Here is a 16,568-nt window from a genome sequence, read left to right as displayed (position 1 = left end):
CTACACATCCAACTAAGAGTAACAGTTTTTGTGAATGATTTCAGGATTAAATTAAGTACACGTACATGACATGTACGAGATGCTTCTTTGTAACTTTAAGTTTTATATCAAAATATTGTATTTTAAGAAGAAAAAAAATACACAGCTGAGCGGAAACACTTTATCTATATATTAAAAAAAAAAAAAGCATATTCAGACTTTTGAAAAAGAAAACGCTGACCGGAAACACTACTCTCTATCACGACACCGCTTCCGGTGTGGGCACCACCTTCTTTGTCTCCGACCCGACGTATCGAAACCACTAGTAGTCGTGTTTTTCTCTTTCCTTTCACGTCTGAGGATATATTTGCATATATATCCACATTTTTCTTCTATTGAATGACAGTCGACTCGGAAATATTTATGCCTAAAAGTAAAGCGCCGAAAATGGATGACTTGGACTACAGTAAGTCGCTAAGCTAGTTTTATGGAGACGTTGTCGTGAAGCTAGCGGCGGCTAGCCCGAGTCGCTTTTCGCTTGTTATTTGATTGAGTGTCACAAAGAGGCAAATCAGTACGCAGTTAAACGTAAACGAGCAGAAAATGTACTTCAATTCATGTTAAAATTGTAAAGGAACAGTCTCGCTGTAGCACAGTTCGACTGACGCAGACGTTAGCTTAAATATCGATCGGTTCGGCCGGTGTTTCAGGTAAGGCCGGCCGGTGGACAGTTGCCTGGGTTTCACGGTACACTGCGTCTTAATCTTTAAAATTCTTCTTAATCCTGGCTCGTTACAAGCCGTTTGTTATTGTTTTGTTGACTCCAGGCAGTGGGCGTGGTTGGTGGGGGGGGTGGGGGCATTTTTTTTTTTTTTTTTTTTAACTTCGTGGGGGTGAACTCGAGGTTGAGGGTTCTAATCTGGGCATGTCATCTGTTGTGTAGTCAAAACCCAGTAACACGTAAGGACAATTTAATGTCATCAAGACAAGAACGTGTTATGGTGAAATAATGCAACGCTGGTGTAGCTAAAAAAAACAAAACAAAAAAACCCGCACAAGCTTGGGGAACCTGGAATTGAACCCTATACCACACCTGTGAGGCAGATAAGGCCACCACTAGTGCACCGTGCTGCATTACATTAGGTCATATAATCAAAAACCGTTAATAATACAGCCCTCAATCAGTAGACATTCCCTTCGGGATAGGTAGTGGTTTGTTAGTTTTTCCAATGATCCCGAACAAGATCAGTTGTATAGAAAATTGATGGTTGGCTGACTTGTCCACACCATTGTATGTTTAATTTAATTCTGCTACCCAGCCCTTACTGTTGCTTTCCCGTCTCTTTTTAACTTCCCGATGACAATGGCAGTAATCTGTCATTCCCAACGTGAGTAACAATGCTGCCGCTGATTTATTTTAAGATAATTAAGAGACACCCCTGGTTATATTGTCAGAGCGCCGTCAGTGTTTGTCCTATCTGCTGGGGCAGAGCTAACGGCCTCATTCTTCTCGGCTTCCCCTCCCCGCAGTCCCAGTAGACCTGAGCCCAGAGGAGCGCTCAGAGCTGGAGGACATCCGCAGGAGGAAGGGGGTCCTGCTGCAGGAGATCCAGAGGCTCCGCGAGGAGCTCAGGGAAGCCATTTTGGAGGTGGAGGGCCTGGAGGCCAGCACAGAGGGCAGGTGAGGACTGGGTAATGGGCCTGGGAGGCCCAATTGTTGTTGTCAAGCAATTTTAGTAATAAGCTAAAATGTAATTTAAAACATGCTTTAAATCATCATTCTAAGGTTGAACTCAATCCATGTTAGAATGCTGGCTAACAGTCACATCTTCTGTCCATTGCAGTAAAACCCTTCAGAAAAATCGGCATGTTGCAATGGGAAGGAAGAAGTTCAACATGGATCCTAAAAAGGTAGGAATGTTCACATATTGCTTGTAGAGTGCTAAAAGTCTTTCAGTGGGGAGCATAGATGGTGTTTGTCATTGCAGGGTATCGTGTTTCTCGTGGAGAACGAGCTGCTCAGACACACTCCGGAGGACATCGCTCAGTTCCTCTACAAAGGAGAAGGCCTCAACAAGACGGCGATAGGCGATTACCTCGGCGAAAGGTGGTGCATTTGAATTTACTCTCAGTCTTTTTCTTGTTGTGCTCCTTATTTATGGCTGTGCCACTGCTCTGGTGTAGGGACGACTTCAACATTAAAGTCCTCCAGGCTTTCGTTGACCTGCACGAGTTCACCGATCTCAACCTCGTCCAGGCCCTCAGGTGAGCGTCAACTCTGTAAATGAAACACATCAAATGTCTTGCTTGGAATCCTGCCACTCTTCGCAAGACAATCACATGGCGTAATGGAAAGTGCAAAAGTCTTGCATGCCACACACAACTCAAGCACGTATATTTTGCAATCGACAACAGGATTTAATGGACTTAGCCCAAGCTGCCATTTAGTCTACAATGCACAAAAAGCTGATTCAAAGGCTGTTTGTTGTGTAACTGACATGTTTGCAGACAATTTTTGTGGAGTTTCCGTCTGCCTGGTGAAGCACAGAAGATTGACAGAATGATGGAGGCCTTTGCACAGAGATACTGTCGCTGTAACCCTGGCGTCTTCCAGAGCACTGGTACACACAAACGCTCTCACACAGCATTTCATTTTTTTTCTTGAATTTCTGCTCCTGCCACTGTGAAAGTGAAAGTACAGTAATACGTTAACTTAGTGCACAACTGTACATTTAGTGTCAAAAGAAAAAGTCACCAATGCACTTTCAGCCCCATAGTAAATGTAACCGCAGGTCCTGATATCATTCACTAGGCCACGCCCCTTAAAGATACACAACACATAGATGTTCTTGTGTGCCGTGCGTGTGCATGTTTAGAGTTGGACTAAAGTCGTGTTGGTTGATATTTTTTTTAGAACACTACAGTAGTCTCCAGCTTTTTTTTGCGCCACGGCCTGCATTTCTCAATTTCACTTTTATTTTACATACTGTGTTGTTTTTTTGTTGCATTCAAGGGTAGACAAAAATGACCATACTACTGGTCTCATTTTTGGTCAAATATTTTGATGACATGCCAAAACCACATTGTTACCGATTAGTTAACTTCAAGCTTTACATGTCGAAGCGGAGTAATTAAACCAACTAGTCAACTAATTGGTTCAACCCCTAGTGTGTGTGTGGCTTTAATTTACACTTTATTAAACCAGTTTATTTCTTGACATTCTTACATTATTTTTGTGCAATACAGCGCTGTTTTTATTTATTTAAAATACATAACTATGGTTGCCACACTTGGTTAGTCACCCTTCATCTAGCTTCTCTTTGGTTGAACTTGTTGTTTTCCAGACACGTGTTACGTGCTGTCATTCGCCATCATCATGCTCAACACCAGCCTTCACAACCCCAACGTGAGGGACAAGCCGGGCGTGGAGCGCTTCATCTCCATGAACCGAGGGATCAACGACGGCGGGGACCTTCCCGAGGACCTCCTGCGAGTACGCTAACCTCCGCGCCGTCTGCCGCCCAGACACCAAAGTGAAACGCTAAACGTTATTCTTCCCCTCTCTTCTCATTGGAGAACCTGTACGAAAGTATCAAAAACGAGCCCTTCAAGATCCCAGAGGACGACGGCAACGACCTCACGCACACCTTCTTCAACCCCGACAGAGAGGGCTGGCTGCTCAAACTCGGTGAGAGAGCGCCGACACGACACTCAAATTTAACTGCAGATGAATTTTGGAGTTCTGAGGCTTTTTTTTTTTTTTGGCTTGTGGTGGGCGTGTCCCCTCGGACCCGCGTCTGTCTACCTGATGACAAAATGGCGGCTGAATGGCTTGCTGCGGAGCTGTTTTTGCATGGCATGGCGGGGCTTGTGATGTGTGTCACTAATGTATCATGTCCTCCCTCTCTCTCTCTCTCTTCCTCTCTCGTCTCCCTCTAAATAAATCCGCTGGTCCCTTTTCATCTTCCACTTCTTCTCCTGCGATTTCCGCCTTCCGCTGCCGCTGCTTGTTTTCTCAGGAGGTATGTACTGACCCAAGTTACCGTTACGTTTGCGCGCATAGAGAGGTAGTTAGCTGCTAGAAGGCAAACATTTGCGCACGGGCGGATCGATCTGATTGTCGTCAATTGGTTTCAGGGGGACGAGTGAAAACCTGGAAAAGGCGATGGTTCATTCTCACAGACAACTGTCTTTACTACTTTGAATATACAACAGTAAGTCTGCACACTTCCCTAATGTTGTCTAGTGTGTTAAAACAAATGTACTACCTTGATTTTTGACTGGCTCATTTCAAACAGGACAAAGAACCCCGAGGCATCATCCCCTTGGAGAATCTCAGCATCCGTGAGGTGGAGGACCCGCGCAAACCGGTAAGATCACATTCCACGCAGGTTGTTGTTTGTTGTGCCTAGGCTGGATGTAGCCTGCATGCTTGACACAATTCCAATTGTTTTTGTTTTTGGCCATCAAATGTTTTTAGTTATGTCGCATCCTATTAAGCCGCTCTCGTCTGGTCCCAACCAGGGTTATTATAGTTTTGGAAATTTTATTATAGTTAGTTTTTATTTCGTTTTTCAGGATGGCTCTGTTAGTTCTTATTCGTTTTAGTTATTTCAGAAATGCTTTCTTTTAGTTTAGTTTTAGGGTTAGTTTTCGTTTAAAAAAAAAAAAGTATTACTTGTGTGCAATATTTAATAAATGCCATGGTAAAATGAAAAAAGCAACGCCCTTCGTACCTAGTGTTGCGTTTCAGCCGAATTAAATGAAAAAGCAGGCAAGGCAAGCCATTGGAGCCAAAAGTTAAACACGCAAAATCGGCACCTGCAGCGACGTTGTCTGAAGGTGCTTTTCTATTGGCTGCTGCTCGATGACCTCAATTCTGTGCGACACGCTGTCAAACATCCTTATTCCAGTAAAAAAAATCTAAAAAAATGTCCTTATTCCGGTTAATATTGAAATAATAATATAAATATAGTTTTGTAAATGTAAAATGTAGTTTCAGTTAGTTTTTTGTTTTTTAAAAAGCATTTCCGTTTTAAGTTTTTTATATAGTTGTAGTTATTTAGTTTTTGTTAAAGTAACCTTGGTCCCAACAGAACTGCTTCGAGTTGTACATCCCCAACAACCGCGGTCAGCTGATCAAGGCGTGCAAGACGGAAGCGGACGGCCGGGTGGTGGAGGGAAACCACATGGTGTACCGCATCTCCGCCCCCACGCCCGAGGAGAAGGACGAGTGGATCCACAGCATCAAGTACGTCAACACAATGGAAACGATACATATTGTGTCCACTACTACCTCAACAAATTAGAATATAATGGAAAACAGAATTTATTTCAGAAAGTGAAAGTCACATATTCTATAGATTCACTAGACATTGTGAAATATGTCACGTTTTTGTCACTTTTGGGCCACCATCCATTTTGAGTCAAGTTTTGTGTTGTGCGCACGTGTGTCACGCCAGATCTGCGGTCAGCGTGGACCCCTTCTACGAAATGCTCGCCGCCAGGAAGAAACGTATATCGCTGAAGAAGAAAGAAGAGCAGCCCTAGAGTATTACCTCCGTCCTTCTTCTTTTTATCCACATCTTCCTCCCAAACTCCTACTTGTCTCCGTGGCAGCCATGTTGAACACTCTTGCCGTCGTCAACGCCGTCCGTCCATGACGTCAGGGGCGAGGAACCCCGAAACGGGCCTCCGTGCTGTCCTCACAACATCTCAGAGGAACTCTTCTAAAAAGCCCCCCCAAAACACAAACGCTCATCATATAGTGTTCCTCCATCCAAGTATGTGCAATTTTTGAGGGGCGCCTGTCCTATTTTGGTGTTTTTACCGAAACATCATAAGTTGCCACAAGATGGCAACAAAGCACAAATATAAAAATGGTGATTTGGTGCCATCTTGTGGCATTAATGTGTTGAGAATCTGTGTTGAATGGAGTGGAGGAGTTTTGATTAGATAGGCCAAATCCCTGGTTAATTAAAAAAAAAAAAAAAAGGGAGTGCTTTGGCACCATCTTCTGGCATCTTAGGTGTAGAATTAAAGCGCTCTTTTTCTGTTACCCTTTGGATAGAAACCCCTTCCCTCATTTCAATGGACAGACTTAGCAAAGTCATGAGTAATCAATGTCCCCCAAAAGTTCTCCATTTACCTATAGATGGCAGCACAGCACTACAAATGAAGCTCCTCAACTCAATTCTACATAGTTCCTTGGCACCAGATGCACAAGATGGCGCCAAAGTAGTACTTAAGTGAGTATGCAATGTTCCATTGTTGTTGTTTAAAGCACTACCTTTCTATTAGACAGGGCCTTGGCGCCACCTTGTGGCACTTATACATTTCAGAAAAAGTGACAAAGAAAAGTGAATAACAGACGATAAGTTTAACAAGGAAAAATCCAAATTTACGAGAAGTAAATCACAACTGGGTTTACCATGTATAATAATAAGCAATTGTTGGACCCAGATAAAGCCCCCCCCCTCCCACATTGCATCATCACACCAGCCTACAATATTGACAAGTAGATGAAGACGCGACATTTTGACCTCCTCAACTGGCCTCTCGTTTAAAGGCAGCTCATTACGTTGTACGACTTTTTTTTGTTTTTGTAAATAGATGTTAGCATATTTAGTTTATGGCACACTTGTAGAGACCATTTAATTTATTGTTCCTGTTTTGTATGAGCTACTGTTCGGAGCGCATGTTGACAGACGTGGAGTCGATCACAAATCTTTTAGCGTGTGCCTCGTTGCCTAGAAGAAGAGCCGCCAGGATAATTCCGGTTCTGCCTGGTGAAGCACAAGCGTCTATGAAATGATTTGATACTTTTCTTTACGTTTCTTGCTTCCTTTGCTTCCCGGTGTCCACGGAACACAAAATGTCCGCCGATCCATCCAGATGAAACGTGTTCCTTGACCTTGTTTTTGCTGAATCGGCTTTGACGTGTTCATGATTTTTGTAGACGGTAACTAAAGCTACGTTATTTGTTTTACTGCACTTTATTAGTTGTTGCGACTGACGCGCGTCGGTGAACCGGCTCACCAATAAGTGTTGAGAGCAGGGCGGGCGAACCATGTGCAGGCCGAACTCGGAGGACATCTTCTAAACACATTTGCTAAATTGGTACATCATATTTTGAAGGCCCTCGTAGGACATTAAAACTGGTTCCCCAATGCATGTTGAGATATAAAATGCTACCACCTGCTCAGTTTAAACTTCAGCAGTTCACAACCTTCATGCTGTATAGTTGTTTTTGTTCTTGATTAAAAAAACAAAACAAAAAAAACAAGTAGCATGAGGCTGAATGATGCTGATGATCGTATTTGGACCTTTCCAGCCGCGGCGGCGGTCAAGCTGATGAACAAAAACTTCGTGAGTTGCCTTTACGTTAGTCGTTTTTTCTCCCAAAGCTTACAAAGGCCCAGCCTTACGCGTGTCCCGTTCATGCTTATGCGTATTTACCTGCGGGCCTTCTTCGACCTTCTGGGGATTCTTGAAGTGCAAAGTTGCCAAAACACAAAAACAAAACAAAAAAACTTAAGTCAAAATAGCTAAATCTTACAAACAGTGCACACCGAAATTCTTTTGTTTCTGAGCCACCTCCTTCTGAAAATATCTTTATTTTCTATTTATTTATTTACTTATGGTGAGGTGAAGACGGAGCTAGATGTAAATGTAGCAAACGGTGCAAACCACCTACACACACACACACATACACACACATTGGTGCCAGTAAACTACTGTGTAAACAATAAAAAGATGATGATTGACTGTTGATTGATGTGTGTTTATATTCATTTCCATTTGAGCAGACCAAAAATACAAGTTTTTAAAAAAAAAGTTGCAAAATGTGTTACCTTTAGTATTTGCTTTTATGCAGTATATTGTGGTTATTAATATCAATATAATATTGTCAAATATATTATTTGAATCCAAACTGAAAGGGAAATTTGCAGGTTAATTTTTTTTTTATTATTATTTAAAAAATAAAAATAAAAAACCCTAGCCAAGGACCATTTTGGCATATCCATCACTTAAAAAAGGAAGGGAAAAAAAAAGAAAGAAAAGCTAATCTCTTGTTTGCTATTAGCTTATCTTAATGTTAGCAAACGAGCAGATGAGCATGGGACCTCAGGCCGCCGCCGCTGAGAGGATTCTGAAGTGACACGGAATTAGCAACATTAGCTGGGCAGGTATGTGTATCACCCCTTCTCAATTTTTTTTATTGTGCATTCCAAAGTATAAAATATCAAACTGATAAATTTTGTGTTTTACTGACACTGTACTACAAATAAATTATGCTATATAGCAGTTGTGGCTAGCTGACATTACTTATTTACAGTGCTAATGCTAGTTTAGCTCGCGCTTTTTTTGGATTGGGTGCTTCATAGTTAAATCATTCGTGACAAATTCACTTCATTGTATAAAGTTACAAATTATATGAGGAAATACAAGCAATGCAACAACGTTTTATATACAGTACAGTCACAGATAATTGCTTTTACAGGACATAACAATTTTCAATGAAACAATCACAAAAACAACATTTTACGAGTCAATGTCAATAATGGACGCTCGGTAAGATCTACATAATGCATATGTCTTAACAAAAATGATGACAATTTCTTTGGTTATTTAGCTGTATTTCATGTGGAAATCTTCCAGATCATTTTGCCAACACATTGTTAGAACAACGTAAAAACTATTCAATCTAAATTATGAACAATATGACAATATGTCACAGCACCCAACTTATACTTGTATTGGCCATTCAGGCCACTACGTTGCTACAAAATACTTTAAAAGTGAAAACAATAACAAAAAGGGGAAAAAGGTCAAAGAAAGGCATTAATTCTCATTTGGAGGCTTTTTTTTTTTTTTTTAAATAGTCTTTGACCCCCATTTACAGTATTACGGTCATCACCTTCAATTTGGATGAACTTGAGTCTTTTTCAGTGACAGGGTTCGAGAGTGTGTCTCACCACGCCCCCGTGCAGCTCCATGTCGGTGTCGGACCACGAGATGACGTCGCCGGCCAAGTGGCTGTTGCACGACGCCAGGCCCTGGATGTCGATCCCGGTTAAGACCGAGGACCACATCTGCACATCGGCCAGCTCCCCTACAAACGACTGTGTGGCGTCGAAACGGCCACCCAGAGTGTCCTGCAAGCAGCGGAGGTAAGTCAACAAGTAGAAATAAATACTAAGTTACTGAATTTGAGTCGTATAGTTTGAATTCTTGTTGATAGTATAAAAGTTGAGCCAATGACAGACAGTATTTTCAGTAAAGTTTTTTTGTGTGTTTTTTTTTTCTTCTTAATTTGAATCAGTACTAATACTTTTACCAAAGTGTAATTTCATTTATTATATATTTTTACAAGAGCAGTGAGCCCTGCAGTAGTGCTTTGCTGCCATCTTGAGGCATCTTGGTGCACGTGAATTATGTTGATGTGAATCTGCCTCCAAATCAAAACATTTATAAATAGAAAATGTCTTATTCAATTGTCGTCACCTGTTCCTGTCCCAGGACGAATACCCCTCCTGCTCTGAGGGGATGCCAGGGGGCGAGATCCTCGCCGGACCCCCGCAGGTGGCCATCCTGGTAGGCCTCCCAGTGTCCGTCCCGTGTGGACCACGTCACGCATACGTGGTGCCACTTGCCGTCAATCAGCGTCACAGGCAGAGACACGGCCTACAAAAAAAAAATAAAAAAATAAAAAAATAAAAAGGTTAGTAACATTTAGTCACCAAAAAAATCAAAATGTCCCACAATGCATCGCTCTACACTACGAAAGGGACTAAAAAAGAGACTTATTCTCAATTTTTAAGCCCAATCCTCCCCTTACCTGGTCATCGATCAGCAGCTCCACTGGGTTGCCCCCCCACTCGATCAGCACCACCTCGTTAGCCTGGCCCGGCGCCGAGTAGGAGAACGGCGTCCCCATGGCGGGCCCGGCGCCGGCCTTGAGCCGCAGACACAAAGTGAGCGCGAAGATCTCGCGCGGCAGCGTCCTCGTGATGCGCGCGTGCATGTAGTTGGTGCGCATGGGGAAGCTGAGCTGGAAGGCGTCGGGCTCCTTCTTGGCCTTGGAACCTGAAGGTCGAGGAAGGACAGTGGCGCTTTATTTTATTGACATGTTGAATGTTGTGGATTTGCAGTGGTGGCAAGTTACAAATTACAGATACTTTGTTGCGCTGTTTACTGTGAGTAGATGTGCTTCACTCGAGTATTTATATTTTTCTGTCAACTTGTTACTTTTACTCCCCACATTTGAAAATAGATAGTGAACTTCCACATATTCGGCCTTTGCAAAGTGACTTTTTGGAACCTATAATCTGGTACACACGGTGGAACTATGCTGAAGTGAGTTGTGGAGCTTTTTTTTATTATTATTATTTTTTTTTATTTATACACAAGTATCGACTTAACTACAGAGTACAAGTACTTTTGCCACCTGTTACTTTTTTTACTTTTAGTCATACTGGAGTTAAATCAGTATTTCTACTTTACTTTTACCAGAGTATGTCTAACACAAGAGTACTTTTACCACCTGGTTTCTTACTTTTGCTTAAGTAAAGAAGTTGAATCAGGACTTCTACTTTTACCAAAGTATTTTTTACACTCACGTGGGAGGTAACCGTGACCGTCCGCTTCGTTATTCTCGCGAGCGCCGTCGAGGCTTCCGTCCGCGTAATGGCTTCCGTCACTGTGCTCGTCAAAGTGTTCAGTGTGGTTGGCACTGCCGTCGTCCGTGTGGTCGTTGAGGTGTTGGTGGCGGTGGTGGTCGTGCGGGTGCAGCTGCTCCTCCAGAGTGTCGATCTTCCTCTGCAGAAGCTCCCTCAGAGAGCTGGAGTAGGTCAGGGACGAGTTCCTCTTCTGCTCGGGAAGTTACAAGACACGGCGGCGGGTGGTTAGCACCGTCTCAGGTTTGAATGGAGGGCATCACAATTGATTGAATGTCCCATTTTAATTGTCTATAAGACACCCAAATAAACAGGATTGTTTTTAGGTTGTAGGCTCTATCTCACCTGCCACCCTAATGAGTACAAAAAAAAAATAAAAAAGAAACTTATCCCTGTGATTGACAGGTCGATCCGTCCGAGCTGTGCTCCGCCTCCAGCTGGTTAAGAAAATGGCGTGTTTGTGTGTTTCATTGTGTTCTTGGATGTGCCTGTCAGGTAAGGTAATCCGGGCTTTGTGCATGTGCGTGGCCCGATTACATCAGTCAAGGTAGATCACCGTAATTACTACTGATCTTAGACCTTTGCCCCCCTTCCTCCCCCTCGTCCCTCTGTATTTCTCTTTACTTTTTACTTGTTGGTCTAAGGCAGAGGTTAGCAAACTTTCTTGTCAAAAGAGCCATTTTAGGATACATAAATAACAAAAAAAAATCTGGCTGGGGTCGCAAAACATTGGAGGGTTTCGATGAAGGAAACAGTGTTTTAGTGTTAGTTTAATGCACTGAAGGCCCAAGGGATAATTAAAGCTGCACCAGAACAGAAAAAACATGCAGCATTCTTTTTTTTTTTTTTGCAATTCCAAAGATAATTTTTTTGACATTTTCGGATGTTTTAAAATTAATTTTCTGGCATTTTTTTTTTCCCATTTCCAAAGACATGATAATTTTCTGTCTTTCTTCTTTTGTTTTTGGACATTTTATTTTCAGTAATTTTAAAATTTCTGCCTTTTTTTTTCTTTTCTCAATTCCAAAGACATTTAATGGTAACTTACTGCCTTCTTTTGTTTTTATTTTTGGCAATTTCATGGACATTTTTATGGGAATTTTTTGCTTTTCCTCTTCCTTTTTGGACATTTTATGGTAACTTTTTGGACATTTTTAAGTAATTTAAAAGAAAAATTCCATCTATGGGTTTTTGTCTTTTTTTGTTTTTGTTTTTGATAACTTAAAAATTTGGACTCCAACGTTTGTAATTATTCATTTTTAAAATATAAATCATTAATTCATTTAAAGCACATTTTATATAAAAAAAAATACAAATAAATAATAATAATAGACTTTATTTGTAACGCACTTTACATTTATAAAATAAATCTCAAAGTGCCTAGCACAGACAACAATAAAAGCATACAATATTTTTTAGAGATCCACAGGGAGCCACAGGGGCGGGACTAAAGAGCCACATGTGGCTCCAGAGCGGTCTTAGAGTTGAATCAGTACCTCTAGATTGAAGCCTTTTCTTTTAAATCTGTACTTCTCCTAAAGTGCCGAATTTGCCCGTGCCGCATCTCACCCGCAGGTTGTCCAGCCTCTCCTTGAGCGCCTGCAGCATCCTCTCCATCTGCTCCGGCGACGACGCGACATCCCCTGAGCTCCCGTGTTTGACGACGTCCTTCTCTTGGCGCTTAACGGCGTCAGAATGCGGCGAGTCCGGTTGGTGGCTTCCGTGGTCGGCGAGGTCCGGGGGCGCGCCCGCTTGCTCGCCGTGAGACGACCTGCCGAAGCCCTCGCACAGGGCGAGCTTGGCCGTCAGCTCCCGGATGGTCTCCCTCTGGTCCAGGATGGTCTCTTTCTGGCGCAGCAGGCTCTCGCGCAGGTGCAGGATGGTGGTCTTGGCCTCGTCGCTCGCGCCCCACCAGCCGGCGGGGGGCGCGCTTTGATGGCCCCCGGCGCCCGGGCCCGCCGTGGGGAAGCAGGCGGGGTCCGCGTCGGGCGGGATAGGGGTGCAGACGAAACGCGGCTGGGCGGCGTGGCGGTCGTTGAAGTCCGAAGTGGAAGATGCGGGCAGGAGCAGCAGAGAGAGGAGGATGACGAATGTGAGTGGAGTCGTCCTTATTGTCGCCATCCTTCTGTTTTCGCACTCTGATCATCAAAGTTGAAAGTGCATTGTCCAGGTGAGTTGATTCTTGTTCCTTACGTATATCAGGGATGGATCTGCAAAACAAGAATTTCAGCTATCTGTCTGCACTCATCTACTAAACCCTCTATCACCAGAATTCCATTGCACAGTTCAAGACATACATAAAAAAAAATCCTAACTAGAGGTGCAACGAAAACAGATTTGAATAAGTAATTTTGATTTAATTGATCCAAATCGAATCGTGACATTTTCAAATGTCCTTAAAACGTATATGATGCAGCGGGTGTGTTGAGTTATTTTTACTCCCCGATCAGCTCGGAAAACAGTCGGAGATGATAAAGTTCAATATTTACGATTAAAAATAAAAAATAAAAAATCATGTCGTGTGTGGTTAAGAGACTTTTGCCGAGCCACAGACTCTGTAGTTATGATAAGATTCGAAACAATTGCTCTTTTGGTTTCAGATGCAACAGACATGAGAGCAGCAGAGCGGTACTCCCATTTATTACTAATATTATATCATATTATTATTATTATATTAAATATTGTTGCTGCTATGTGAAAACCAGTTAAGTCAGTTTTTTTTTCAGTTTTTTTCCATGTGTATGTTTGTGGGATGAAACTGACTGCAGACATCCCAAAAACCTAAAAATAAAAAAAAATGACCAAAAAAATGGTGTATTATATTATATTATTTTATTTTATTTTATTTTGTTTTGTTTTATTTTGTTTTATTTTATTTTATTTTATTTTATTTTGTTTTGTTTTATTTTATTTTATTTTATTTTATTTTATTTTATTTTATTAGGTAACGACCAATCATTGGTCAGTTTACTGACCAAAACTAGAAAACAGCTGAGCGATGATTGGCCGTTACCTAGTTCCTCAGCACGGGTGATGTCATCATCAGTCGACAGCCAAGTAGAAAAATTACTTTTTAAAGGTATTAATTGTACATGAAAAATAATGAAGTTATCAAATTAATTCTGGACAAAATATTAACTTTTCACTGCTGAAAATTGTTCAGTGAGTCAAGTATCCCTGTAATACTACTGCAAGCCTCTGTAACATTATGCACAATTTTAACATTAACACTGGTTAAATATAGTGGCAAAATACTTAAATGATTAGTCAATAAAATGTACTCAGCCAGTGATTTTAACTTGTATCACTAAAAGAAGCCCATGTACCACTGATGATACTTAACTAGGACCACACTTTTAGAATCACTGCATACAATGTACACAATTGACTTTGTGAATCCACTTCTTGTGCCTGTTTTGTTTGGTGGAGTGCAGCGCAATTCTTCTAATATCAAATACTGTTTGTTCCTCGGCCAAATAAAACCTGGGGAAACACCGCTTTAAGGGGCAACTAATAGATTGAAGTTGCATGTTGTGAAAGGCAATCCCAGTGTGTCTATTTATATTTACAGCGATGGCCAAACATGAAATATTGAACAGGTCGTGCATTATACAAGGTGGGCATTTTCAAATGCCACACACGTGACACGCGTGACCTATGTACAGCTACCAAGTGTGTCTGTGTGTCGTTTGCAGCATGTAATAGTAAACAAACGTCTTCATGTTCGTTTGTAGTTTTTTATGGGGATGCTAACATGGAGTTGAAATCGAATGAGGACGTTTGCGGTGAGCACTTTGCTTGCTTTTGTGAGTGACGAGGCTTATGGAGGCCAGACAGATGGTCCGAGTAGAGAAGCGTGTCAACACCAATCTCGCCCGTTGAGCCGCCGGCCACTTGATCAGTTTACCGGCAACCGCAACCAGCTCAATTAACCTAATTACCAGCACTTGTTGTGCTACCTTCGCCTCAGATCGCTGGGATTCCTTCGGCCTCCTCCTCCTCCTCAGTCTGTGCACGTGCGTGCGTGTGCGTGTTTTCGGTAATCCGCGGCGAGGTTGCGGCGCCATATGGCAGAGGTGGATATTTAAGTAGCACCATTAGAGGTAAATTAAAAGCTGACAAGTGTGGTTCGATGTGTGATTAAAAGCTCCAATTCGTGTAAATAAACGGGAAGCATTTCAGCGGCACGAGCAGCGTTGACGTAATTTTTGTGTGTCGTCGTTTCTTAGAAACGCACACAAATGTTCACACTGATGAAATACTGAAATACACTTCATGTACGTACAAAGTACAACTGTACTCGTAAAATTATATTTTCGAGGGGAAAATTACACCTATTCTTGTAATGTTTTTTTATACTCTGACTTTTTAATCATAAAAGTACAACTTTTGAATGTAATATTCTGACTTTTTTTGTGTGGAAGTTCTTTTATACTTTTATGACATTTTACTAAAATTACAAATTGCTTTAATTCATTCTAAAACTATTACTTTATTGTACCACAACTTCATGTGAAATTATGAATATTTTCCTTAACTTAGTTCCTAATTTACAACTTTTTATCTAATATGACTTTTTCCATGTAATTTTACAACTTAATGTAACTCAGAAATTGCAACTTTATACTTTAAATTTTTCACATTCTATTATGCATTTATGATTCAAAAAAATAAACCTTAACTCTACTTAAATTGAGAATTTAATTTAAAGTTTTTCTTTATTCCTGTTAGAAATACTGTATTATGACTTTTTTTCTTGGAATTTTGTGACACTTTTTCTAATAAAATTACAGCATCACTCTCTTAGAATTATTATTTTTTTTACTTATATTAGTACATTTTCTTGTATAAATTGCAACTTTCCTCTGTGTATTATGACTTAATTTGAATAATATTAAGATTCCCCCCATTGATTATAACTCATAAAGTATACTTTGACTCCTTGTAGATTTTCACAATTTAGTTGGATTTTATTTCTAACGGAAAAGTGAGATTTTATTTTAGTAATATTACTTTAATTTTATAATTAACTTTACTACTTTAACACTACTTAACTACCGGTACTTTTTTTTTTCTCATTTAGACTTTTTCTTGCTTAGTTAAAACTTAACTCAGCAAAAATGCATCTTTTGACATCTTTTTTCCGTCAATGGCAGTGAATGAGTTATGACAATTACAACTTTACTCACAAAAATGACAACTTTACTCCATTTGTGTCTACAATATTGCGCATGTTTAAACTGTAGCTGAACCGGATTTTTACAGACTGCCGTAAAACATCAAACTCTCGTGTTTTGTGTTGAGAAAATCCGAAATGTTCTTACCTGGTGTTTTCGAGCGTCCACGCACACGCAGTCGAGTTGTACGCACACTGATCAGACTGAGAGGGATTTCCTCTTTCAATCCCTTCCCCATTGTCTCCCTCTTCTCTCCTCCTCCCCTCTCGCTTTGGAGGCCCCGCCTCCAATGGGACCGCCGCTTACCTTTCAAGAACGTGACTTCCGCCCGTACCTGATGGCTGTCGTCTTGGCAACTACCGGACATGCCGGCACGCCAGCGACTGACCTGATTGACGCGGGAGGTGGCGGCGGGACACGTCGCTGCTTTAAAGGTCAGAGGTCAACTAAACATCTCACACACACACACAAACACTGGAATGGAAAATTATGAGTAATGTAACTGAGAATTGAGTTGGATTTATTGTAATTATCTTATTCAGCATAAATATAAATATATTGTTTTGTCATAAGAAGACATTGATGCAACATAGCTAGCGCTCTTTGCCAATATCACGTGATGATGAGATTGACTCACCTGTATGTTAATAGGTCAGCGTGAGCCTCCTTTAGAATTAGGTCCTAAGGAAGACACACAGACAGAAAGACAGACGGCTTTAGCGCTTACGTTCAA

At 41.3% G+C, this 16,568-nt stretch overlaps 2 protein-coding genes across 2 annotated transcripts; one reads left to right on the top strand and one right to left on the bottom strand.

The window, feature by feature from the left end:
• Nucleotides 1-247: 247 nt before the first annotated feature.
• On the top strand, nucleotides 248-7,750 carry cyth2 (cytohesin 2). The gene is made up of 12 exons (XM_077528210.1): nucleotides 248-445; nucleotides 1,510-1,660; nucleotides 1,824-1,890; nucleotides 1,968-2,086; nucleotides 2,164-2,244; nucleotides 2,488-2,600; nucleotides 3,324-3,472; nucleotides 3,556-3,667; nucleotides 4,117-4,193; nucleotides 4,278-4,349; nucleotides 5,076-5,230; nucleotides 5,442-7,750. Exons 1-12 carry the CDS (start codon nucleotides 379-381, stop codon nucleotides 5,527-5,529), a joined length of 1,251 nt encoding a protein of 416 aa, XP_077384336.1. The 5' UTR covers nucleotides 248-378; the 3' UTR covers nucleotides 5,530-7,750.
• A 674-nt stretch (nucleotides 7,751-8,424) lies between these two features.
• LOC144022981 (neuronal pentraxin-2) lies at nucleotides 8,425-16,475 on the bottom strand. Its single transcript, XM_077528209.1, has 6 exons — nucleotides 15,983-16,475; nucleotides 12,228-12,868; nucleotides 10,602-10,851; nucleotides 9,821-10,068; nucleotides 9,487-9,666; nucleotides 8,425-9,137 (listed from the first exon to the last, which is right to left on the bottom strand). The coding sequence occupies exons 2-6, from the start codon at nucleotides 12,777-12,779 to the stop codon at nucleotides 8,928-8,930; spliced, it is 1,440 nt and encodes a 479-aa protein (XP_077384335.1). The 5' UTR covers nucleotides 12,780-12,868; nucleotides 15,983-16,475; the 3' UTR covers nucleotides 8,425-8,927.
• Nucleotides 16,476-16,568: the final 93 nt, after the last annotated feature.

The sequence above is a fragment of the Festucalex cinctus genome, chromosome 7 (genome assembly GCF_051991245.1).
Source record: "Festucalex cinctus isolate MCC-2025b chromosome 7, RoL_Fcin_1.0, whole genome shotgun sequence".
In the NCBI taxonomy this organism is placed as follows: Eukaryota; Metazoa; Chordata; class Actinopteri; order Syngnathiformes; family Syngnathidae; genus Festucalex; species Festucalex cinctus.
The sequence above is the reverse complement of the archived record's forward strand: the minus strand, read 5'-3'. Positions and strand labels throughout refer to the sequence as shown.